This window comes from Nerophis lumbriciformis, linkage group LG20 (assembly GCF_033978685.3).
Source record: "Nerophis lumbriciformis linkage group LG20, RoL_Nlum_v2.1, whole genome shotgun sequence".
Classification (NCBI taxonomy): domain Eukaryota; kingdom Metazoa; phylum Chordata; class Actinopteri; order Syngnathiformes; family Syngnathidae; genus Nerophis; species Nerophis lumbriciformis.
In genome coordinates, this window is record NC_084567.2 from 23,135,207 (window position 1) to 23,162,889 (window position 27,683).

The window sequence follows — 27,683 nt, forward strand, 5'->3', positions numbered from 1 at the left end:
TTTTTTTAAACTGGATCTGGATCGGCATTTTCCCATGCCTTGCCGATACGCAATTTTTGGCAAATATCTGCAGCCTATCTGATCCAAATATCGGATCGGGACATCCCTAAATCGATCATGGAAACATTTTGTCTACAGTGCTGAAAAACGAAAAAAAAAACAATGTAGCAAAACTATTATAATAAATTCTGTGTAGACATTCACAATAGCAATGTTTAAGGTTTGTGAGCTCTTTTATCTATTTGTTTAAATGTAATAGATTAATACAATTATTTTTATTTTTTTTCCATGTAGACCACATCATTACTTCAGGTCGAAATTAAAAACAACGGTACTTAACGTTCCCAAATCTGAACTAGATTGTCCCACAGGCCCTAAAGATAATAAAAAATAGCATAATATGCGATTTGTGAAATATATATTCTATTTGTGAACATTTAATTAATGCACATATACAGGTAAAAGCCAGCAAATTAGAATATTTTGAAAAACTTGATTTATTTCAGTAATTGCATTCAAAAGGTGTAACTTGTACATTATATTTATTCATTGCACACAGACTGATGCATTCAAATGTTTATTTCATTTAATTTTGATGATTTGAAGTGGCAACAAATGAAAATCCAAAATTCCGTGTGTCACAAAATTAGAATAATACTTAAGGCTAATACAAAAAAGGGATTTTTAGAAATGTTGGCCAACTGAAAAGTATGAAAATGAAAAATATGAGCATGTACAATACTCAATACTTGGTTGGAGCTCCTTTTGCCTCAATTACTGCGTTAATGCGGCGTGGCATGGAGTCGATGAGTTTCTGGCACTGCTCAGGTGTTATGAGAGCCCAGGTTGCTCTGATAGTGGCCTTCAACTCTTCTGCGTTTTTGGGTCTGGCATTCTGCATCTTCCTTTTCACAATACCCCACAGATTTTCTATGGGGCTAAGGTCAGGGGAGTTGGCGGGCCAATTTAGAACAGAAATACCATGGTCCGTAAACCAGGCACGGGTAGATTTTGCGCTGTGTGCAGGCGCCAAGTCCTGTTGGAACTTGAAATCTCCATCTCCATAGAGCAGGTCAGCAGCAGGAAGCATGAAGTGCTCTAAAACTTGCTGGTAGACGGCTGCGTTGACCCTGGATCTCAGGAAACAGAGTGGACCGACACCAGCAGATGACATGGCACCCCAAACCATCACTGATGGTGGAAACTTTACACTAGACTTCAGGCAACGTGGATCCTGTGCCTCTCCTGTCTTCCTCCAGACTCTGGGACCTCGATTTCCAAAGGAAATGCAAAATTTGCATGGTTGGGTGATGGTTTGGGGTGCCATGTCATCTGCTGGTGTCGGTCCACTCTGTTTCCTGAGATCCAGGGTCAACGCAGCCGTCTACCAGCAAGTTTTAGAGCACTTCATGCTTCCTGCTGCTGACCTGCTCTATGGAGATGGAGATTTCAAGTTCCAACAGGACTTGGCGCCTGCACACAGCGCAAAATCTACCCGTGCCTGGTTTACGGACCATGGTATTTCTGTTCTAAATTGGCCCGCCAACTCCCCTGACCTTAGCCCCATAGAAAATCTGTGGGGTATTGTGAAAAGGAAGATGCAGAATGCCAGACCCAAAAACGCAGAAGAGTTGAAGGCCACTATCAGAGCAACCTGGGCTCTCATAACACCTGAGCAGTGCCAGAAACTAATCGACTCCATGCCACGCCGCATTAATGCAGTAATTGAGGCAAAAGGAGCTCCAACCAAGTATTGAGTATTGTACATGCTCATATTTTTCATTTTCATACTTTTCAGTTGGCCAACATTTCTAAAAATCCCTTTTTTGTATTAGCCTTAAGTAATATTCTAATTTTGTGACACACGGAATTTTGGATTTTCATTTGTTGCCACTTCAAATCATCAAAATTAAATGAAATAAACATTTGAATGCATCAGTCTGTGTGCAATGAATAAATATAATGTACAAGTTACACCTTTTGAATGCAATTACTGAAATAAATCAAGTTTTTCAAAATATTCTAATTTACTGGCTTTTACCTGTAAACCCTTTTTCACTATGTGGTGAGCACCATGGAGAGCTCCCCAAACAAACAAGTGCCAATATCATATGTCAAACAATATCAAACATATGAGCACTCTGGCCGTTAGAGCACATGTCAAATATCATGTCATGATAAAACATAAGGCAAAGTTCGACCTACTGTACCGGATTGGATTATAGCACTCGGCGAGCAACTGCAAACCCCCTACACTCAAAATAAAAACATACAAATCGGACCGATGACATGCCCCACTGAGTATGGTCTATGGTTTTATGTAATGTAACTTTAAAATGAATGGAAATTATGTATTTTTTAAATATGCCCGGATTGCTGTGAGTTGCATTTTCAGCAGTGTATAACTGGAATGTGTGACATCAAACAGTCACTGCATGGTGAGAGACATGTGATTGATCAACATCAGGTTATTATGGCTTGAACAATGTCTTCATTTCATAAAATAAATACATTGCCTTCTCAAGAAATAAAAACAATGTTGTTTTTGGCATTATTCTGACACAATTATTCAATGACAATGACATTGCAAGTAAAACGTATCATTATGTTATCGGCTATCAATATCGCCCACCATTCTAATCGGAAGGTAACTTCAGCCTTGTTAAGAGCATTAAGTTCTAGGTTCCGACTACGAGTAGAGGCAAATAAAAGATCAAGTTACAGGCAAATATTGTATACACATACAGATTGCAGAATGCACGCACACATTTTTTTTTTTACACACACACACACACACACACACACAAATCGCAACACGGATGCACATATATATATTTTTTTACACACACACACAAATCTGAACATGGACATGTCGTTTTGAATACATAGACATAGTTCGAGATACACATTTGCCCATTGTTTTGCTACAATAATACTTTCATACCGTGTCGCCTTTGAGGTGATTCACGGTTAAGGTAAAGGAGCATGTGCAGACCAGAAAAATGCATGATTAATCTGTGTTAATGCAGTGTTCATGCAGTATTTTTTTAAATAATTAATCACATTAGTTAATTCGTTAAACAGTCCCAATTTAAGTGGGAGTGGGAGCCATTCTTCATAGCTGGGAACTTGTTAGAAAAAACAATTTGCACTTGGATAGCATTTATTTATAGTACATTTATTTGTAATCTGATTGCAGGTATGACGGACAAAAACAAGCAACATCAACAGGAAGGGATTGTTTGATGTTTATTCCTAATGTCCATCCATCCATTTTCTACCGCTTATTCCCTTTGGGGTCGCGGGGGGCGCTGGAGCCTATCTCAGTGTATTACATTTTAAGTCTCTAAATATTTATGATGCAAGACGATTATACATGATTAAGAAGATGTGTAAACATGACTGTTTAGTGCAGCGGATCATCCTGCACGACAGGCAGGTGGGGGCTTTTTTTCAACAGTGATGTAAGTTTATTCAAAGGTAAAACTGCATTAAGAAATGGCCGTGCACAGTGTGTGGTAATGTTTTAAATTAGATTAGATTAGGAGAAATACGATTTGGTAGGTTATTGTGACCTCAAGCAAATGAGGGATGCAGTAGCACCACATTATTTTTCAAGATGGTGCCGCTGGAGTGGCAGCCTGTCGGTAGCTCTGTGCTCTTTGGTAGTCTCCTTTGTGTTCTCTAATGTTTCCCTCTTGTTTTCATGTGTTTTTTCATTTTTGTTTAAACCCCTTTGGGATTCGTGCAACAAAGGGTGACACTTTTTTTGCTACTTTTAATACTTTTTTGTGGACTTTTTGAATCTGCCTCTGGGCAACCTTTTTGTCATGGCTCAATTGTTTACACCATAGACCAGTTGCTAACTCTCTCCCACACTGGAGTCCACGTGGAGAAACCAGAGATTCAAGTGGAGATACAGAGGAAAAGACGAGGCTGCAGAGCTGGCGTGAAGCATCGGAAGAGAAAGTGGAGGTTTAAACCTTGTTTACAATTGGTTGTCATGGGAAATGTCCGGTTTTCCTCTCCAAAAAAGCTGACAGCGCTGACAATGTTGCAGTGCAAAAATAAAGAGAGAATCATCATGTCTTTCCCGGAGTTCTGGCTGAATGAATAAATACCGACACATCGGTCTCCCTAGATGAATTCTTACTCATTTGCGCGGACCAGATATTGGCTGAGAGCCACATGAAGAAAGGCGGTGGATAACAAATGGTGTAGTCCTAATCACATCACTGTTCAAGAACAGCTATGTAGCATGGACATTAAGCTACTGGCACTCAGGGTTAGACATTATTACATTCTGAGGGTGTTTTCACATGGTATTGTGATAACTGTTTACATCCCCCACTCAGCTGACACTGCGTGTGAGTATGTACAGAAGCTGAAATCAAAGCACCCACAAACCCTTCTCCTTATCTCTTGTAACTTGAATCATCAATCAATCAAAGTTGATATATTTTATAGCCCTAAATCACAAGTGTCTCAAAGGGCTTCACAAGCGACATCCTCGGCTCAGATCCCACATCAGGGCAAGAAAAAACTCAACCCAATGGGATACAATGAGAAACATATTATTTTTTGCTATCTAGAAGGGATTTGCAATGCCTTCTAGCCCAGACCCTTGTGTGGAGCTCAGTAAACTATAAGGATCTAACAAAAGTCAGGTTAATCGACCACCGCTGAGAAACAGATATTGTGTGTACTATTAGTGGGCTATGATGGCTGCATGTACAATAGTTAATGAGTAAGAACGTGATGCACAGTGTCTATTTAAATTAGGTATTGCGTGCATACCGGCTGTCACCATGGAGACACTATTTTCCCTCCACCTTTATGGCAGAATATGCTCCAACCTGTGACTTATAATATGTACCATCTTTTCTAGGTTGTATTGAAGTGTGATCTTGACAACAGAATGTAATTTTAGCATGGTGAAGGTGTGCTCTGGGAGCTGCTGCAGTGTTGTGATGGTGTGTCTGGATTATCCAGATGCAAGAAAATGGGTATTGCAAGACATTTTTTATACTGTATATCTCCGACCTTTATGAAACAAATACTGCAAATGCCATTAAAATAAGAGAAAGCAGACACCACAACAAATCAATTGAATTTGTTTTAATCAGACGTGGAACTGCACTTTTTGGGGGGAATTTTACCAATCGTTTACAAGAACAGATATATTTTTTGTTTGTGCAAACATTCCCAACAAAACATACTGAAGATTCAAAATGTTGGCCGCAGAACAGTTTATCTTCATTCTAACGGGGACCGTGTGGCGCGGTTGGGAAAGTGGCAGTGCCAGGAACCTGAGGGTTCCTGGTTCAATTCCCACCTACTACCAACCTCGTCACGTCCGTTGTGTTCTTGAGCAAGACACTTCACCCTTGCTCCTGATGGGTTGTGGTTAGGGCCTTGCATGGCAGCTCCCGCCATCAGTTTGTGAATGTGTGGGTGAATGGGTGAATGTGGAAATAGTGTCAAAAGCGCTTTGAGTACCTTGAAGGTAGAAAAGCGCTATACAAGTAAAACCCATTTACCATTTTAATATTCATCGTATATTCTGCATATTAATGAAGAGCTACATCTCAAATGGATTGGGCTCTCCATTTTGCTCACTTAGAAGAGGCAATCCTCAGTGCACAAGCTAAGTAGATCAGCTTTGCGTGTGCTATCTTTTAATACACGCAAATTTTTTGTAGATCAGGCCCTAAGATCATCCTGTATTTCTATGGCATTTGGTCTTTTCTAAAATGCAACAGAATCTCAAACATTGTACAAATGTTAAAAATTACATAAAATATTAACCTAAAACAACACTTTATATGACTTAGAATCGGCCATATAAAGCTTTGATGTTTGTGACAATGACAACCACTGCTGAATTGGCTTCAGTCACAATAACAAAAATGCTAATAAGCCACTCAATTAATGTCACTATTTCAATGATTTAACATAAATATATTCCAAAATACCTTTAAACTGCAATTTCACTTTAAGCACTATTGGCTCAGAATTACTTAGTTAATTGCAAAGATAAACTTGTTTTTCAATGCTGACTGGTGAAAATAGTTGTGCAGCTTGACACTGCTCTGGAAACAATCTCTTCTGCAGCTGGTTTTGTCTCATCTCTGCAGTGGTGATTAACGGCTGCAGTAGCACCGTAATTTGAGGATTATCGGTAGTTACTGGGGGATCAGGCAGATTATACCCCTGATTATCTGCATTGTTGCAAAAATAATAATGTGTCTTTCTTTTCAATGTGGCAATTTGTTAACATAGAAAATGGAATACTTAGTCTTCAACAGCCTAAATGCTGAATTTACCAAATCCCTAAATGAAAAAAAAACAACAACTATATTTGAATAAATAAATCAAATACAATTATAGTATGTTTAATTAAAAACTTGTGTTTTTCCTGCAACAGGGAGAGGTCCGTAAACGTGTCAGAGCCCGAGTCTTTGGAGCTGACTGTTTCCAACCTGAAGCCTGAGGAGAGCTACAGCTTCAGAGTCATGGCTTACAATGATGTCGGACCAGGAGAAAGCTCCACTCCCTTGACGATCACAACCAAACCAGATCGTAAGATACAAAAAGCCAAGTTTATTTGTGTTTACAGTAAATGCTCTAATTATAGAGGACTTGGTGTAAATGGAAGCATTCGATACTTTTTTCAAAATCTTAGAAATTTATACTTTATTTATTAGGGCTGTCAAGTAATTAATTTTTTATTCAGATTAATGACACTCTTGAACTGTGATTAATTTTTTTGTGACCAGAATTTTTTTTTTGCGGCGGATTGATAATACACAGCTCAGTTTCCCTCTGCTGCTTTACTGTGAGCTGGCTGCAATGTCCTGCTGATCTCGCATCATCGCGTCTCGGCTCGTCAGAGTTATTCTAGATCAGTGGTTCTTAACCTTGTTGGAGGTACCGAACCCCACCAGTTTCATATGCGCATTCACCGAACCCTTCTTTAGTGAAAAATAAAATGTTTTTTTTTTTTTTCAAATTCAAGACAAAGTTATATGTTTTGGTAACACTTTAGTATGGGGAACATATTCTAAGTAACAAAAACTTAATTTAGAGTTTTTTGGACACTGGGGGAACATATTCTAAGTAACAAAGACTTAATTTAGAGTTATTTGGTTAGGGTTAGGGTGAGAGGGTTAGGGCCAGGGTTAGAGGGTTAGGGTTATAATAAGGCCATGCCATTTAAAGAAGTACTTAATAATGACTAGTTAAGAGCCAATATGTTACTAATTTGCATGTTAATAAGCAACTAATTAATGGTGAATATGTTCCCCATACTAAAGTGTTACCATGTTTTATTACTGGTGCACAAAATGAACCGTGCATGAACATCACCTTGTTCAAAGAACAAAACCAACACAGTGCATGAACTCACAACAAATTACACACCTGCAAATCAGTGTGACTTCTGCTGTTGCCGTATCCGTAATACGCCGATAGGGAGAAGTTTTTATTTACACGATGAGTTGAGTGTGTCCTGACCTCCGCCGAACCCCTGAGCCCGACTCACCGTTCGGTTCAAATTAGTTAGGGGTTCCCCTAGGGTTCGATCAAACCCAGGTTAAGAACCACTGTTCTAGATTATAAACCATGCCTCTCATCTGGATATTTGGAGGATTTAGCCATAAATCTAGAAGTTGTTCATCTGTGACATTCAATGGAGACAAACACACACAACTGAAGACAGAGTCTGCAGAGAGACTTTTCCTTGTTAACCCTTGGTGTGCATCATGATTAATTTTTCATATAAACAGGAAGATATGGACATCCTATCAGTCGACATCGAAGTAAGAGCAGACACTGTACAATAAGTTAAGTTTTATTATGTTTGTAGTTTTTGTTTAGCACTTAGCAATACAGAATGCTTAGTGTTTCAAGAAATCTGGATCTGCTTAGCAGAGCTTTTAAAACTTGTAGCTTATCCTCCTTATATTAAGGATCAACAATGTACGTTTATGAATCATAATTGTAACTTGGTACTTGACATGGACCAACTGTTAGCAGTCTAGCAGTTGCATGTTAGCATTGCATTTAAAATGTTTAGCCTATTTTGCTGCCGTACACTTCAGTCATATAACTTGGTACATGACACTTACTAACTTTTTTAGCTAATCTTACAGCCGTACTCCTCAGAGTTGTATAACTTGTTACTTGACACATGCTAACGTAATCTGTTATGTCTGTCAAATTGTTCTTATTCTCTGAATACTGAACCCGCGTGGCTTATTATTTTTAACTGATATTAACAGTTTTGTACAAAAATAAATTATCTTTTTGATCACAAAACATATTTGTTTGTAATATTCCAACATCAAGCATGTTATGAGTTAATATTAAGCAATATGGTTGAGAGAATATGATACAACTTTGCAAACAAAATAGTGGTCACTACTGAAACATGTGTAGTCACTACCAAAACACTGGTTGTTTACAAACAATAGAGTATATAGAGTTTTTAAGTAAAATATTATAATACTGATTGGTTCAATCAGTATTATAATATTATGGTTGATATGTTCAATTTCAGGAATCATTAACTCTGAAATCAATCTGATTAGGCTTGAACGTTTTAGAAAGAAAGATTGCACATTGATTATGAAGAATTTTATAAATTGAAGAAAATGTGTTTAAAAACAAATTTAAATGATTTTTTTAATGAAAAAACTCAATAATTAAAAAAAATCTTTAGACAAAAAAAGTAAACAATCACTAATATCAACAGGTAACGTACATGTTTTTGTCATAACTGAATACTATGTTTTGATAGTGACAACTCTGGGGACAGAAAAACAATCCCAAATATTCTGAAAATACAAAAAAGAAAGTTGACTGTTCTTTTTCTAGAAATGTGTACATACACACGTGGTTGTTTACAATATATTTATTGTAAACAACTATTGACTCACAACATTTTTAAAGTGCATACAGAGGTAGATGAAGTAACACTTTGACAAGTAGTTAAATGCATATAAACAATAATTTTAATAGTTACGGTATTGATAGCATGGTGTGATGGACACAATGACCAGACTGCAAAATTGGGGAACTGTACCAGAGAACTCTATGTACAAGCTTGTGGTTGAACAAAAGAAGAACTATTTACTGTATATACACAGATAACACAGTTTGTAAACTATGTTGTTTGTTTCTACAGTCCAGGTTCCCAACAGGATAGAGTCACTTCGTGCTGAAGCTCTTTCTCCAACTTCCATCCAGATCAACTGGGAGCCTCCCAGTGCCCCAAATGGACCCATCCTAAACTACAGGGTTCTATGGACCGAGAGTTTATCAAGCAAGGAACAGGTCAGCCTCATGAGACACGTCATACTATCTTAAACCATGTGCAATCACCCCAAGTTAATTTATTCCTCCAATCATGGGTTTGTACTTGAAAGCAAATTCTAATTTGTACACATCCTATATGTCCTCGTGCTTACAATTACTGAACACTTGAAACAACTGCATGCAGATACATGTGTCGTTGGACCGGACCCATAAGATCAATTGCAGTTTACCTCGGCACTAGTAAACTGCCAGCCATAATGTCCCTTATATAATTGTTAATGCACTTATAACCACAATAGTTAATGCAGTTAATGTGGGTTGGATTCCTGTTCACCAGTACTTCAACAAGTCAAAAAAAGTATCTTGCCTTAGTCAATGTATGAACATGTCTAAAGTCCTGTGAATGCTATGTGTTCAGATTGTCAACATCAGTGGGCTCAACTACAAGATGGAGGGACTCAATAAGTTCACACAGTATGTGGTTTGCGTTTCGGCTGTCAACCGCTTTGGATCTGGACCCACCTCAGAGAGCATCATTGTCACCACCCAATCAGATGGTTAGTGCTATACATCTTTATTTATCCACAATTGGTAACTTTATGTCTTCACCCTGTTCGTTAGAAATCTTCAACCAACCATTTTATGTGCACATTCCTACAGTAATACAAACATCATACCATTTGAAGTATGTGTGGTATATCCGAGTCACAGTTAGTGGGTTATTAGGATGGTTGTTGTTTGTGTGCACCTTTGCATGCATATGTGGAAAGATCAGCTGTGCATGCTTAAATGTTGTTATTTGTGTGTTAGTCATTTCAATTTGGGCCTAGGGTCTTTAATTAAGGTCTCCTCAGCTTGGCACTTTATCTTAAGTCCACACACACACACACACACACACACACACACACACACACACACACACACACACAAGACCCGATATAATAAACAAATTAATAAATGCATAATGATCTTTAGCAACAATTGTACTTCAGAGAACTGTTACATTATAGTAATACGACTTAAGTGTGAGTAAAAAGTAGTCGAACAAATAATCACTTAAGTGAAAAATCGAAAAGACTACCTAAGTACAGAGTAACTGGCCAGTAACATCTGATGTATTCAGTAGCTATTTTTTAACGGTATACTGTAGTGGTTTATGTGTGTATGTGTGTGTGCGTGCGTTCACGTTTGTGCAAGTTAAAGACAGCAAGAGAGAGAGAGACACTACTACAGCATGTATTGTACTGTTATAGCAGGGCTGAGGTTTGTATATGCACAGCTACATAAAAGATTCTACAACTTTTTGCAAGTAAGTTGGAAGTGGATTTTTTGTAGGCTGATATGTGAACATTTCTACTGACATGCAGTGGTACCCCAACTTACAAGATACTAACGGTCTCTCGGCTCCTAACACCTGGTGTCCACATGTGTGGACATCACATTACTGCTCTCTATACAACTATAATTACATTTTGTACAACACAGGCCTGATGTCTACATATGAGGCCGCTTATAATACCATTTAATTTGTGGTGTTAAAGTGAAACACATAAGAGTTTAGATTCAAAATGGCTGACAAAATACTACAAAGAACATTTGGTCAATCATGATCAAAACATCGCCAAGGTGAAGAATCCAATCAGCCAATGTCATGGTTAATTTTTGGGCAGACTGGTTGGCCAGCTCAGTCTCAGAGTTTCTTGCAGATCTTGACCTTTTTAAAACCTCTGTGCTGGGCTGTTGGTGTTATTGGGGTCTCAAGGAGTTTCTCAGCTATAATTTGATCCATCTGCAGCACATAGTTGAAATCTGCAGTATGAGCCTGTGTTGGTTGTGTACCAGTAACTTCTCCAGGCTCATTCAGTTGTGCTTGCTTGTCGTACATTATGCCTGGCATTGACTGCTATAGCTGTTTGAGCAAAAGGCAGCTCTTGTTGCATGTAGTGTCACTGTGCATTGATGTTTGTCATAATCTCATACATTTCCAAAGCCATTCCATGATTTGGAAATTCCACGTTGTTCTCTTCTGTGTACAACCTCACTGTGTTTTAGCGGGTTTGTGTCAAACTCAGGAAACAAATCAGGATTCTACTTTTTTCATAAGCTGAATCTGCCTCCTGTTTTCTGAGCTGGCGACCCATGGATTAATGCATAGTGATACACCCACGTTACTCAGTGGCCTGTCCATACTTTTTTTTCAGGGGTGGCACAGGCTGAAACTTTGTTCTGTAGGAGTGGCACCCATAAAACTGTCAGTCTACCCCAGGAGCAGCTGTAGCTACTATAGTAGTTTACCACCAGCAAGTATAGAGTGAATCTTATTTATTACAACTGCTGATATTAAATAGCAATGACACTGCAGAGAATCAAACTCATGTCATGGGGATAAAAGGTGAATGCGTAGACCATCACGCTACCAGAGAATTAGTATGTTATATCCAAAATTGGGCATATATATATATATATATATATATATATATATATATATATATATATATATATATATATATATATACATATCCATCCATCCATTTTCACTGTTTATTCCCTTCGGGGTCGCGGGGGGCGCTGGAGCCTATCTCAGCTACAATCGGGCGGAAGGCGGGGTACACCCTGGACAAGTTGCCACCTCATCGCAGATATATATATATATATATATATATATATATATATATATATATATATATATATATATATATATATATATATATATATATATATATATATATATATACACATATCCATCCATCCATTTTCACTGCTTATTCCCTTCGGGGTCGCGGGGGGCGCTGGAGCCTATCTCAGCTACAATCGGGCGGAAGGCGGGGTACACCCTGGACAAGTCGCCACCTCATCGCAGATATATATATATATATATATATATATATATATATATATATATATATATATACAGTATATATCTCCATCCATCGCTTGTCCCTTTTGGGGCCACTCCCTATAGACATGCCACTAAATCTTACTTCTATGTACTTGTCATCTTCCCAATTATATTGTTAGCTCTTTTGCTTTGAAATGGGTGCATGTTTGGTGCTAGGTTGGCCCCTTTGCGTTGGAACATAATGCACCACTGACTGGAAGAATACTGTTTTCAGGCTCCGTATTAGTGAAATAAATCTCCACTCTGCAGTAAATGTTATAATACTTTAGTGCTGCCTTTGCAGTAATATGATGAGTGTATCAACCTTGGATTTGAATTCCAAAGAGGTGCTCACATTGTCATAAATAAACATGCATGCACAGAAATTAAAAAATACCTGTATCATGTGTCCTGCTGTAGTGGCACTGCACAATGATTTGAGTGGCCATATTGTGCATCTCCCCATCTGGGGCTCTGTGATAACCAATACTTGTGAGCTAATTAAGCTTGCTCACACACAGAATGACCAGCTGAATCAAGAGATAAGCTGTAGACAGTTAATCAAGTAGGTGGTCTGACAGAGTTAATTCAAACCGAAGCATTCAACTTGTCAGTTGTTTCTGTTCTGGATTCGTTCATTGTCATAATTACATGGTAAATGGTAAATGGGTTATACTTGTATAGCGTTTTTCTACTTTCAAGGTACTGAAAGCGCTTTGACACTATTTCCACATTCACCCATTCACACACACATTCACACACCGATGGCGGGAGCTGCCATGCAAGGCCCTAACCATGACCCATCAGGAGAAAGGGTGAAGTGTTTTGCTCAAGGACACAACAGACGTGACGAGGTTGGTAGAAGGTGGGGATTGAACCAGGAACCCTCAGGTTGCTGGCACGGCCACTCTCCCAACTCCGCCACGCCGTCCCCTTAATCACTTTTATCACATGATTGTTCCTCCTTTTCACATCCTCCTCCTGTCACTCTAGTCATTCAGTTTTTTATTTCATGCTCTGTACTCATCATTTGACATCAACTCGTAATTTTGGATTGATCATTTGTAAATTATTTAACCCATTGTATTTATAACAAGCTAAATTCTGAATCACACGTAATGTTATTATTCAACATGCTTCTATGTATTATTGTTTTTGTCATTTTTGTCAACACAATTAATTTAAACTGACTTAAATGATAACAACATCAACATGTTCTTTAAGTACACAATGGCTATCTATTGACACATTACAAAAATGTCCCACTTTTCCCCCCATTCCGTCTTTTTTATCAAACAGCCAAACATTTTGCGTAACAAACTAGTCTGTTTACCCATGTATTATTCCGTGGAATGGAGTGTCCTAATAAAGAATCTCATGTGTCAGTGAGTCAGTCTCTGTACTTTTTTTTTATTGAGTACGACTGCAAAAAAATCTGTCATGGGGCCAAATAAAGTTGTAAGTAGGGACTTCATTTCTAAACTGAGTCAAACAATTCCAACGCCACAACATTCAGCCTATTTAGGACATTTAACATTTTCCGTACAGAATTTCAGCTCATCTTTATCTTTTTAACATTCACACAATGTTTTACACAAATGTTTTTTAATGTTTTATTTTTGTAAACTTTCTTTCTCCAATTGTGTGCATTTTTTTTTTAATGGTAGGCCCAAAGATTGTAATTCATCAATTAATTAATATCATTGGGAGGTGGGGGGCGGGGGGGTCACTATCACCAGTTAAGTTTTGTTTTGTTGACATGACAGATTGGCAATGATGGGCAAGTTAATTGGAAAATGTAGTAAGCTAATCCACAAGTTACTCTTGATTAAATGTAGCTAAGCTACAGGGCAAGCCATCCCGAGAGAATTGTAGCAAGCTACACTACAAGCTACACGGCAAAAGTAGCTTGCTACATTACATTTACATTATGCAAATATATAACTGAATGTACAACTTTCCACCAAACAAGAGAACAAATGCTGAGTTTGATTGTTTATTAAGATAAACATTAGCTAGAAACATGCCCTCTGTCTGACTTTTTTTTGTTTTGTTTTGAAATTCCGTACCATGTACAAAATGAGGGAAAAACACAGGAAAACAAATTAAATAAAAAGCAGTGAAACAATAAGAATGAAAAATAAACACCATAATATATACTCTAATGAATACTTTTTAGCACAGGATAAATTACTTGGAATTTTGCCCATCGTTCACAATCACTTTGAAAGTCATGACGAGGGATGGATTTAAAAAAAAAAAAAAATACATTCCAACTTGTAAATAAACGTAAATAATAGTCTGCTACAACGGAGCTAATGGGAGGTCCTCTATTCTGCCCATACAACCCTATAAATAACCATCCAAAAAGTGGCAACAATACTCCATTTACATTTTGGGACTTGAATATTAACCAATTATTTGTGATATTGTTATTATGAGCGTTAACGCAGACAAACTATTTATAGCGCCGACGTGATCACCAGTTCACGCTGCTATGTTTACATCAGTGTTTTTCAACCACTGTGCCACGGCACTAACGTGAGATACAGTCTGGTGTGCCGTGGGAGATTATCTAATTTCACCTATTTGGGTTAAAAATATTTTTTGCCAACCAGTAATTATAGTCTGCAAATGATGTGTTGTTGTTGAGTGTCTGTGCTGTCTAGAGCTCGGCAGAGTAACCGTGTAATACTCTTCCATATCAGTAGGTGGTAGCCAGTAGCTAATTGCTTTGTAGATGTCGGAAACAGCGGGAGACAGTGTGAAGGTAAAACGGTATCTAATGCTTAAACCAAAAATAAACAAAAGGTGAGTGCCCCTAAGAAAAGCCATTGAAGCTTAGGGAAGGCTATGCAGAACAAAACTAAAACTGAACTGGCTACAAAGTAAACAAAAACAGAATGCTGGAAGACAGCTAAGACTTACTGTGGAGCAAAGACGGTGTCCACAACGTACATGACAATCAACAATGTCCCCACAAAGAAGGATAAAAACAACTGAAATATTCTTGACTGCTAAAACAAAGTAGATGCAGGAAATATCGCTCAAAGGAAGACATGAAACTGCTACTGGAAAATACCAAAAAAAGAGAAAAAGCCACCAAAATAGGAGCGCAAGACAAGAACTAAAACACCACACACAGGAAAACAGCAATAAACTCCAAATAGGTCAGGGCGTGATGTGACAGGTGGTGACAGTACACCTATTTTGAGACAAGAGCTATAGTGATGCATGCATGGTTATGGTTTGAATTCATATACAACACTTGCGACAACGACTTTTTACTGTCAACTGAGTTTCGTTTTTTAATGATTTCTGCTGGTGGTGTGCCTCCGCATTTTTTCAACGCAAAAAATGTGCCTTGTCTCAAAAAAGGTTGAAAAACACTGGTTTACATCATCAGTGGTCAGCTGTTTCCTCGCTTCCCTGCTCGTGGAAGTTTATCCTAGATCGTAAATCATGCATCCCACCTATAAAGAAGAAGGCTGAGCATGTATTCCGACAAGTTGGTACACTTTGACATCCAATTAAGACCTGGTAATGGCAAAAACGAAACGAAAAAACGCTTGGCTCCACCTCCCTTTTCTTTGCAAGGAATTATGAGTCATTCTTCATCAAAACAGGAACATAACAATATTGTAGGAGTCTGCATCCTACTCAGTGGCCTAGTGGGTAGAGTGTCCGCCCTGAGATCGGTTGGTCGTGAGTTCAAACCCCGGTCGAGTCATACTAAAGACTATAAAAATGGGACCCATTACCTCCCTGCTTGGCACTCAGCATCAAGGGTTGGAATTGGGGGTTAAATCACCAAAAATTATTCCTGGGCGCAGCACCGCTGCTGCCCATTGCTCCCCTCACCTCCCAGGGGGTGAACAAGGGGATGGGTCAAATGCAGAGGACAATCATTGGTACTTTAACTTTAACACCATTGTACAGTAAGTGATGTTTTATTATGTTTGTTGGCTCTCATGAAGTATGCGGTAAACAGTAATCAGTTATGTTGTTAAAAAAAAAAGTGAAAGGTGCGTTTTTATAAATTAATGTTCCACGTATGCTTAAAATGATCAAAAGAATAAATATTACATGTTATTATACAGGTGCCTGTTACTACATTACATCTATACTCACAGTATGTATGTAAAACCGTAATGGATGTTTTTTAAAGGGTTTTATAGGCAGAATAGAACAGCTACCTGAGGCTCCATTGTGAACGGACTTTTGATCGCATTTGTTGAATAGTTAGAATTAGGGCTGGGCGATATTGGCTTTTATTAATATCTCAATATTTTTAGGCCATATCGCGATATACGATATATATCTCGATATTTTGCCTTAGCCTTAAATTAACACTTGATGCATATAATAGGGCGCATTAAAGGAGTCATATTATTATTATTTTTCTAAATGGAAAACACGTCCTTGTGGTCTACATAACATGTAATGGTGGTTCTCTGGTCAAAATGTTGCATAGATGATGTTTATGGGGCCATGTCCTTCGCTATGTAATAAGTTACTGCAGACGTTATCTCCTTGTGTTTGTGACTATGTTTTTCATATGGTGTTGATCTGTAAATGGAAGACGTCAGGCTCATTTGTCAGTGCAGGTTGTTTTGGCATTTTTTTGGGTGTGGCACCGGCCGGGGATGTTGACGTGCGGAGTTTCAAGCACTCTTCATTCTCTCGCGGGTGACTTTTTAAATGAAAGAACAAATTAGTAGTGCTGCTACCAATGTTCCCTCTAATTGTTCATGTGTCTGAGCAAACACAAAAACTCCCTGAGCATTCAGTGGAGCACATGTGAGCAACATCACACATGGCAATACCAGCAGCACACCTGTCTCAAACCAATCTTTTATAATAACACTCAAATGAGAGGAGTCATTTTCATGAGATTATTTTGTAATATTAGTGATTTGGCCCACTTGTAATGAAAATAAAAGAAATCTTGTTTTTCATAAGCTATGGATTAGTATTGTACAATATGTCTGAGTGGGGGTCCTGCTTTGGAAATCATGTGTACCCCTTTCAGAGATCACATTTAGTTCCCCTTAAACATCCTCATGTTGCACAATGAAATGTAAGCATAGGATGAAGTGTGCATTCCTGTAACTTTCTCTAGTAACAGCATTCCATGATTAATATCAATAAATTAACATTAATAATAAATGACAGTACAATAAGCACACGTATGACTGAGGAGTCATAGTGTAACTTTGTGTGGTGTATGAGTTGTCCGACTTTTTGTGTGGCCTTAAACGCACCAGTGGTTTAGTGGTATGCGTGTTGGTGACAGATGACAAGTTGGTTTTGGCCTGGTTTGTACGGCAGAAAATGACTAGTTTTTAAATAAAAGTTTTCTACTCATGTTTTTGGTGTGGTTATGGCCGAATATAAACAGTTTTGCTCAATAAAGTGATCGATATAATTCCATTTCGATAGACGTTACAATAATTGAACGGTGTTCAATTGAACACCGTTAGGGCCGCTTGTTGACACTGTCACTCAGAGTTGCATTGCAAAATTACACAGAATAAATGTGTTTATTTTGTTTAGAATTCAGATGGGATTTGATTTGGTGCGCGGCATATATTTGCTGTGCGCAGAGGACGCTTGAGCAGTGCGCAATTGCGCAGGCGCACACCTTAGAGCAGTGGTCTCCAACCTTTTTGTAGCTGCGGACCGGTCAACGCTTGAAAATTTGTGCCGCGGACCGGGGGGGTGATTTTTTTTTTTTTTAAATAAAGAAATACAATCATCAATCAATCAATCAATGTTTATTTATATAGCCCTAAATCACAAGTGTCTCAAAGGGCTGCACAAGCCACAACGACATCCTCGGTACAAAGCCCACATAAGGGCAAGGAAAAACTCACCCCAGTGGGACGTCGATGTGAATGACTATGAGAAACCTTGGAGAGGACCGCATATGTGGGTAACCCCCCCCCCCTCTAGGGGAGACCGAAAGCAATGGATGTCGAGTGGGTCTGACATAATCCATCATGTGTGCTTACGGACTGTATCCCTGCAGATTGTATTATATTGTCACTCGCACCGCTCCGCTTGTACCACCTGCCTCAGCTAACGTTAGCCATGCTGCTACCTCTCTGCTGGGCGAGGGCGTATGACGCTACACGCGCAACAGTATGTGACGTATGTAAGAAGGTGGGCTTGTTTTACGCCCCTGTGAGAAGGAGACGAGAAAGAGTGAGAAACGCCTGTAATGTAATGCCCGCAGCTAAAAGCAACTGCGTGAAATATATACTCCAATATCACGATATAATCATTTTCTATATTGCACAGAGGCAAACCCGCGATATATCGAGTATGTCGATATATCGCCCAGCCTTAGTTAGAATGCATAAAAAATGTGTTATAATGATTGTGAACGATTCCAAAAAAAAGTGCACTTCCCTTTTAACAAACTCCATCTTTACATGAACGGAACACAATAAAATTAGGTATGTAGGTAATAATGTTAATGTAACTGAGAGTGTACACGTGGACCCAAATGGACCCAATAAAGCTCCATCGCTATTAACAAACTGTCATTTAGCAGGGGACACCCTACAACTCCCTCTGGGGGTCCCCACACCCCACTGTATGTATTTATTTTAGTGTGCCTTTTCTTTGGACCACACCTAGAATGTTATTGTATGCCTACAATAAATAAAAACACTGTCTATCTATAGCTTGACATAAAAACTATGACTTGTGTGTTGTTTGGGAATAGTTGATAAAAGTTATGTGCAGTAAAACTTTGACCTAAACTCACCTTAATGTGTGATCTTAAATTTGTGTTGCACGTCTTAGATGTCGAGAGCAGTTTTGATTTGAGCTTACAATGTAAACAACAAAAAATTAATGTTTTGGGCATTGTTTTATCCAGACGCATACATTTGTTCAAATTTGGCCAAGGAGACGCATTGTGGGTTTTCTGGATGTCGTCTGAATCGCTAAAAGAGAAATCTAAGGAAGCAAATTCCTCTGCCATCTTCCAGAAGGTTTTTTTTGTTTTTTTCATCGCCCGCTTGCATATTCACTCTTCTCTTCTCCGACTCCCTCGTTGTCATTTGGGATGTACGTGTCTGTTGTGATTTCCCTTCCTGGTTCGATGACCCACCGTAGTTTGCCTCTGATTGGCATGTCCGTAATGTTTTTCAATAATCTTAACAAATCGTGACTCATCATAGTAAGCCAACCAATCATCATGGATTTTTTTCCATATTTTTTTGTCCCCTGCCCCTGGATTTGCACAGTCCATTTATTTCTTTATTTTCTCTTTCGCTTCTCCCTCTCTCTTCTATTATAACTTGTAGCTTTGTAGCTAAGTTACCCGCTACATGTGTCATCCTCCAGTATGTGTTTTGCTTTAAGATGACATTTTAAGCTTGATGTGCGCTAATAATTAACTTAGTTTTATCCAAAGTTCTGTTTTGAAGCGAAATTGGCAGCCTGTCATTGTGACCACAGACCGTGTAACAAATATGCACCTGATTAATCATCATTCGTATTTCATAATGCGATAATTTATTTTTATTAATCCCATGCATTAACGGTGGTAGAGGGGTTAGTGCATCTGCCTCACAATACGAAGGTCCTGAGTAGTCTTGGGTTCAATCCCGGGCTCGGGATCTTTCTGTGTGGAGTTTGCATGTCCTCCTCGTGACTGCGTGTGTTCCCTCCGGGTACTCCGGCTTCCTCCCACCTCCAAAGACATGCACCTAGGGATAGGTTGATTGGCAACACTAAATTGGCCCTAGTGTGTGGATGTGAGTGTGAACGTTGTCTGTCTATCTGTGTTGGCCCTTGGATGAGGTAGCGACTTGTCCAGGGTGTACCCCGCCTTCCGCCCAATTGTAGCTGAGATAGGCTCCAGCGCCCCCCGCGACCCCAAAGGGAATAAGCGGTAGAAAATGGATTGATGGATATATATATATGTATATATATATATATATATATATATATATATATATATATATATATATATATATATATATATATAGTACAGGCCAAAAGTTTGGACACACCTTCTCATTCACAACACAACTGATGATCCCAACCCCATTGATAAAGCAATACATTCCACTAATTAACCCTGAAAAGGCTCACCTGTGAAGGGAAAACCATTTCAGGTGACTACCTCTTGAAGCTCATCGAGAGAATGCCAAGAGTGTGCAAAGCAGTAATCAGAGCAAAAAGTGGCTATTTTGAAGAAACTAGAATATAAAACATGTTTTCAATTATTTCACCTTTTTTTGTTAAGTACATAACTCCACAAAGAAAACGTATTGAGTGAGAAGGTGTGTCCAAACTTTTGGCCTGTACTGTATGTCTGTGTGTGTGTGTGTGTGTGTGTGCGTGTGTGTGTGTGTGTGGCATACATAACTTATTTTTCCCATAAAGTTACATTTTTCATCTTTTGTTGAATATAATTGTAGCTGTTTGTAAATGCACCAAATCATTGAATTTCAGTATGTTTGACTCAATAAATAAAGAGTTTGAATGTTCTCAATATTCATTATTATGTATTATTCTAACTGATCTTTTTTGTAACACAGATAGTGAATGAAGTGTAATTTTGTAGTTATTTCCCCATATTTCTACAAAGCAATGCTGATATGATAACACTAGCGAGCAGCAGAGGTGGGTAGTAACGCGCTACATTTACTCCGTTACATCTACTTGAGTAACTTTTGGGATAAATTGTACTTCTAAGAGTAGTTTTAATGCAACATACTTTTACTTTTACTTGAGTATATTTATAGAGAAGAAACGCTACTTTTACTCCGCTACTTTTATCTACATTCAGCTCGCTACTCGCTACTATTTTTTATCGATCTGTTAATGCATGCTTTGTTTGTTTTGGTCTGTCAGACAGACCTTCATAGTGCCTGCGTTTCAACAAATACAGTCACTGGTGACGTTTACTCCGTTCCACCAATCAGATGCAGTCACTGGTGACGTTGGACCAATCAAACAGAGCCAGGGGTCACATGACCTGACTTAAACAAGTTGAAAAACTTATTGGGGTGTTACCATTTAGTGATCATTTGTACGGAATATGTACTGTACTGTGCAATCTACTAATACAAGTTCCAATCAATCAATCAAAAGTGTGACGTTATCATCACTACTGTCTGATTACAATCAACACAAGTCATCAGAATCAGGTAATACACCAACTTATATTCTAGTCTTCATGAAAGAAAGGAATCTATATGTTAAACATGCATGTATATTCATTAAAACATCTTTAACATGTAAACAAAAACAGCAAAATAAATACATATAAATTATATACTGTATATATCAATGTATATGTATGTATGTGTATATATATATATATATATATATATATATATATATATATATATGTGTGTGTGTGTGTGTGTGTATGTTACTCATCAGTTACTCAGTACTTGAGTAGTTTTTTCACAACATACTTTTTACTTTTACTCAAGTAAATATTTGGGTGACTACTCCTTACTTTTACTTGAGTAATAAATCTCTAAAGTAACAGTACTCTTACTTGAGTACAATTTCTGGCTACTCTACCCACCTCTGGCGAGCAGTAGAGAATACATAGTCATTTTTGGTACTGGACATATTTAGCGTTATTCATTATTGAAGTTTTTTTGCTACCTGATATTGTATAGTTTGTATATGAAATTTCCGGTTCATTTTATCATCTATTATTACACCCCAAAATGTAAGTTTATTTTACCCTTTCAATGTCTATTCCATATGTACTTGTGCTAGACTTTCTCTTCTGCTGTTACCAATTAGTGTTATTTTTAGTTTCTAAGATAGTCTGTTTTTGTCAAACCAGTTCTGTAATTTGGTAATTTATTCTATTATTATTTGTATTAGCTTATATGTCTTCTCTCCTTAAAAAAACACAGTCGAGTCATCTGTAAAGAGTACTCACTTTAAGCCCTTTGTAACTTTACAAATGTTGTTTGTAAAGAGATTGAACAGTTTCAGTCCCAGTGGGGTGCACCGCAAGATATATTTGCTTCACGTTTTGTTTCTTGTTGGTTAAACAGCTTCTTACCCAGCTTAAGACCAACCCTCTGATGCCGTACCATTCTAACGTGTTAAATAAGATGCTATGGTTAATTTTGTCAAATTATTTTGTTCAATCAATTAACACTGCAGCTACATAACTTATTATCGATTGCATTGGTAATCTCCTGCGTTATTTTGATTGCCATCGATTTTGGAATGCTTGTATTGGCTGTCTGCGAGTATTCCACTTTTATTTAAGAGTTTTTCCAACCGATCGTTAAAATATATTTTTTTATGATTTTTGAAAGGTTTTGGGAAAAAGGAAAAAGGTCTATAATTTGTAAACTGGTGTTTCACTCCAATCTTTTAAATTGGTAAACCTTTTGCTTCTTTTTTGGGAAATTTGCCTGTTTGAAACAATAGATTACTGTTATATGTTAAAGGCCTACTGAAATGCGATTTTCTTATTTAAACGGGGATAGCAAGTCCATTCTATGTGTCATACTTGATCATTTTGCGATATTGCCATATTTTTGCTGAAAGGATTTAGTAGAGAACATCGACGATAAAGTTCGCAACTTTTGGTCGCCGAAATAAAAAAGCCTTGCTTGTACCGGAAGTAGCAGACGGGTAGCGTGACGTCACAGGTTGTGGAGCTCCTCACATCCGCACATTGTTTACAATCATGGCCACCAGCAGCGAGAGCGATTCGGACCGAGAAAGCGACGATTTCCCCATTAATTTGAGCAAGGATGAAAGATTTGTGGATGAGGAAAGTGAGAGTGAAGGACTAGAGGGCAGTTGGAGCGATTCAGATAGGGAAGATGCTGTGAGAGGCGGGTGGGACCTGATATTCAGCTGGGAATGACTAAAACAGTAAATAAACACAAGACATATATATACTATATTAGCCACAACACAACCAGGCTTATATTTAATATGCCACAAATGAATACCGCATAACAAACACCTCCCCCCTCCAGCCTATATAACCCGCCAATACAACTCAAACACCTGCACAACACACTCAATCCTACAGCCCAAAGTACCATTCACCTCCCCAAAGTTCATACAGCACATATATTTCCCCAAAGTCCCCAAAGTTACGTACGTGACATGCACATAGCGGCACGCACGTACGGGCAAGCGATCAAATGTTTAGAAGCCGCAGCTGCATGCGTACTCACGGTACCGCGTCTGCGCATCCAACTCAAAGTCCTCCTGGTAAGAGTCTCTGTTGTCCCAGTTCTCCACAGGCCAATGGTAAAGCTTGACTGTCATCTTCCGGGAATGTAAACAATGAAACACCGGCCGTGTTTGTGTTGCTGAAGTCGGCCGCAATACACCGCTTCCCTCCTACAGCTTTCTTCTTTGCTGTCTCCATTGTTCATTGAACAAATTGCAAAAGATTCACCAACACAGATGTCCAGAATACTGTGGAATTTTGCGATGAAAACAGAGACTTAATAGCTGGCCACCATGCTGTCTCAAAATGTCCGCTACAATCCGCGACGTTACGCGCTGACGTCATCATACTGAGACGTTTTCAGCAGGATATGTCGCGCAAAATTTAAAATTGCACTTTAATAAACTAACCCGGCCGTATTGGCACGTGTTGCAATGTTAAGATTTCATCATTGATATATAAACTATCAGACTGCGTAGTCGGTAGTAGTGGGTTTCAGTAGGCCTTTAAAGGTTATGAAATGTCGTTTCCATATCAAGTCCGTAACTATCAGTTGAGGTCTTGGGTTTACATTTATTCACAATTTTGATTATTTCCTCTTCTGTCACGTCAGTGAGGGACATCGAGTTGGGTTTTATGTCTATGGTGTCATTCCAGTCCTCAATTGAAACATAATCTGAAATACTTTCCTCCATACGTAATATAATATTTACAAAGTAGTTATTAGGCTATCAACTACTTCTTTCATATTGTCGTTTTTTTACATCTCCGTCTGAGGAGTATTGAGGGTAATCCCTCTTCGAACCATGCTTAATGATGTTGTTTAGGATGCCCCATGTTACTCTCATGTTGTTTTTGTTCCTGTCTTATAATTAATTTCTTACATGGCAGAAGTATAACAGTTAGCTTGTTCTTTTATGTTTTGTACTAACTTTCAGCTTCTATAGATCTTTTCATAGTAAATGTCCTCTATAGTGTATTTGTAGTTTTGCAGTTACAGTTAATTTAAAAAAACTTTGTTTGATCTACATTAACCGTTTAAAACAACAGGACCTCTTTACTGGGGGCTACTTGATAGTGTCCATGTGGTTTTGGTTCTGATTCGGGTATTCATTTATTTTGGACATGCATAGAGTTGCAATATGGTACATCACATATTTCCAGTTTCTAATTATAACATGTCCGGAAACGAGTAGGAAAAGCAGATATTTTTTTAATCCTACACCCTTTCATAGCAATTTGTAACACAATTGCTTGTTCACATGCTACACTCAATCTACAATACAGACACATAAATATATAAATTAATACATAAATACATAAAGTGGTCATAAATACATTGTTGTTTAAAAGTCGTGATTCACTTCAATAGATGAATAAGATTTCTTCATTTTTCAATGAGGTTCAAGATGTTTATCAGGATTTTTCTTTTTTGTACTTCGTAAACACTTTATGAGTTTGAGCACTTTCTTAAACTGGATCATGATAGTACAATGTTTGATTTGTTTGCCTAATTCATTCCTAACCCTCTGGGAATTACTTAATTTCATAGCAATAGAATTGTTAAAGGACAAAAAAGTCAAAGAGTCTATCAAAAAATGTTTGGATTTATATGTTTTTCCATTTTTTTTTTGCTCATTTAATTTATCCCTGATGTTATATTTATCTTATGTTGTTGAACATAATTGTTGTATAATATTACGTAGCACGTTAAAGTTAGCTATGTGCATAAATGTAACTGTTTGCAGACGCACAAAATTAATTGCATTTCAATATATTTATTCAATAAAAAAGAGGTTGAATGTGCCCTAAGGTAATTGTCCAATAAAACACACCCCTGTAACTAAAAATAACTTGTCTAACAGGTAAATGTATATAATTTTATGAAAACAAACAATTCAAAGCACAAACACATATATATGGTAAAAACAAGCCAACAGTCAGAGAGCAGCATACAGTATGTCATGAATAATTTTATAAAACAAAACACTAATTTAACACATTTAGCAGTATTTAAAAGCTAACATTTAGCATTTCCAACACTACAAGTGTCATTCCTTTATTGCTAAAATTCAGTGAACAAACATCTTCATTTACTATTTTCCGGTAACAAGAATATCAACTGTGTAGTTTTGATTCAACAGAACGTAGATGCTGCTCACTGTGATGCATTTTGACGTCTATGTTTTTGTTTTTTCTACACAGTACCTAGTGCTCCTCCTCAGAACATCACCTTAGAAGTTGTGCTGTCAAGGGTAAGTTCTCTTATATTTGCAGTTTAAGATTATTGAACACTTGAAGTGCTGTAAAATCACATTAAAAACCAATGATTGATGATGATATGGTGTCTAAAATTGTACAGAGCATTAGTCCCACTAGCTAATACTCTTAACGTACGCGATGCTGAGGATGATGTTGTTTTGAGATCTCCTATAAACTGACACAAATGATCAGCATAATGATTTTGCAGGCTGTGATTGATTGATGATGATTTAATATAGTCACTATCACATTACCATCAGTCTAACGGTCTTTTCTACAAGCTGATCAACAACAAACTACATTATCTCATATTCATTAAATGTTGCACCATTCGATTGGTGTGTAACGATACTCTTATTTGTAAATGAATTTTTCAGTTTGGTACAGAGGCGTATCAAATTCCCACTCAGTACAAAATCAGAAGTAAGGGAGTGAGTGTTTTTCACCTTTTATGCTAGTGGCAATAATGCCAAGGAGAAGCCAGAGCTTCCGCCATTAAAGTTTCATGTTTGGGAAGACTTGGCCTTCGCTGTGCAAACATTCCTAAATGATCCATTTTACAAATCAATATCGTTCTTGTAAAGAGCCTGATAAAGAGGCTTATACTTCTAAACGTTGAAAAAATGTCTGCAATGGCCAAATATGAGTGTCTCTCTTCGGACAAAAAGGAACAAAGAGCACAGAGATCTCTCAACATTCTGATAGTTGAGGTCTCGTATTTTAACACATATTTATATCACTACTGTCACCCCAGCTTTGCATGTCTGCTTTTAAATGTTTTAAATGAATAAATAAAGCTATACTTACATTTTAAAGTGGCTCTTTCCGTTCCATACAGGCAGGGCCGCCATGTTGAAAATAAAAAACCCAAAACCAGTGAAGTTGGCAAGTTAATCGTAAATAAAAAACAGAATACAATAATTTGCAAATCCTTTTCAACTTATATTCAATTGAATAGACTGCAAAGACAAGATAATTTAATGTTCGAACTGAGAAACAATTTTTTTTTTGGCAAATAATCGTTAACTTGGAATTTACTAGCAGCAACACATTGCAAAAAAGTTGGCTTAGGGGCATTTTTACCACTTTGTTACATGGTCTTTCCTTTTAACAATACTCAGTAAACGTTTGGTAACTGAGGAGACCAATTTTTTAAGCTTTTCAGGTGGATTTCTTTCCCATTCTTGCTTGATGTACAGCTTAAGTTGTTCAACAGTCCGGGGTCTCCGTTGATTATTTTACGCTTCATAATGCGCCACACATTTTCAATGGGAGACAGGTCTGGACTACAGGCAGGCCAGTCTAGTACCCGCACTCTTTTACTATGAATCCACACTGTTGTAACACGTGCAGCATGTTGCTTGGCATAGTCTTGCTGAAATAAGCAGGGGCGTCCATGAAAAAGTTGTTGCTTGGATGCCCATGTGGTGATATCCTTTACACACCGATGTCGCTTTTTGATGCAGTACTGCCTGAGGGATCGAAAGTCATGGGCTTGTCGCTTACGTGCAGTGATTTCTCCAGATTCTCTGAACCTTTTGATGATATTACGGACTGTAGATGGTGAAATCCCCAAATTCCTTGCAACACCTTATTGAGAAATGTTGTTCTTAAACTGTTGGACAATTTGCTCAGGCATTTGTTCACAAAGTGGTCGCCCCATCCTTGTTTGTGAATGACTGAGCATTTAATGGAAGCTGCTTTTGTACCCAATAATGGCACCCACCTGTTCCCAATTAGCCTGTTCACATGTGGGATGTTCCAACCAAGTGTTTGATGAGCATTCCTCAACTTTCTCAGTCTTTTTTGCCACTTGTGCCAGCTTTTTTTAAACATGTTGCAGGCATCAAATTCCAAATGAGCTAATATTTGCAAAAAATAACAAAGTTTCTTAGTTCAAACTTTAAATATCTTGTCTTTGCAGTGTATTTAATTGAATATAGGTTGAAAAGGATTTGCAAATCACTGTATTCTGTTTTTATTTAAGATTTACACAACGTGCCAACTTCACTGGTTTTGGGTTTTGTA

At 37.9% G+C, this 27,683-nt stretch overlaps 1 protein-coding gene across 4 annotated transcripts in view; it reads left to right on the forward strand.

Moving 5' to 3' along the window:
• The window catches only part of dcc (DCC netrin 1 receptor), a 706,325-nt gene that overhangs the window by 401,457 nt on the left and 277,185 nt on the right, over positions 1–27,683 (forward strand). For 3 of the 4 annotated variants that reach the window (XM_061980597.1, XM_061980596.1, XM_061980598.1), the window contains exons 9-12: positions 6,428–6,582; positions 9,188–9,336; positions 9,737–9,875; positions 25,599–25,648. In XM_061980597.1, coding sequence (XP_061836581.1) covers positions 6,428–6,582; positions 9,188–9,336; positions 9,737–9,875; positions 25,599–25,648 — 493 coding nt within the window. The remainder of the gene's footprint in view (positions 1–6,427; positions 6,583–9,187; positions 9,337–9,736; positions 9,876–25,598; positions 25,649–27,683) is intronic. The other variant, XM_061980599.1, reaches the window with a different exon arrangement.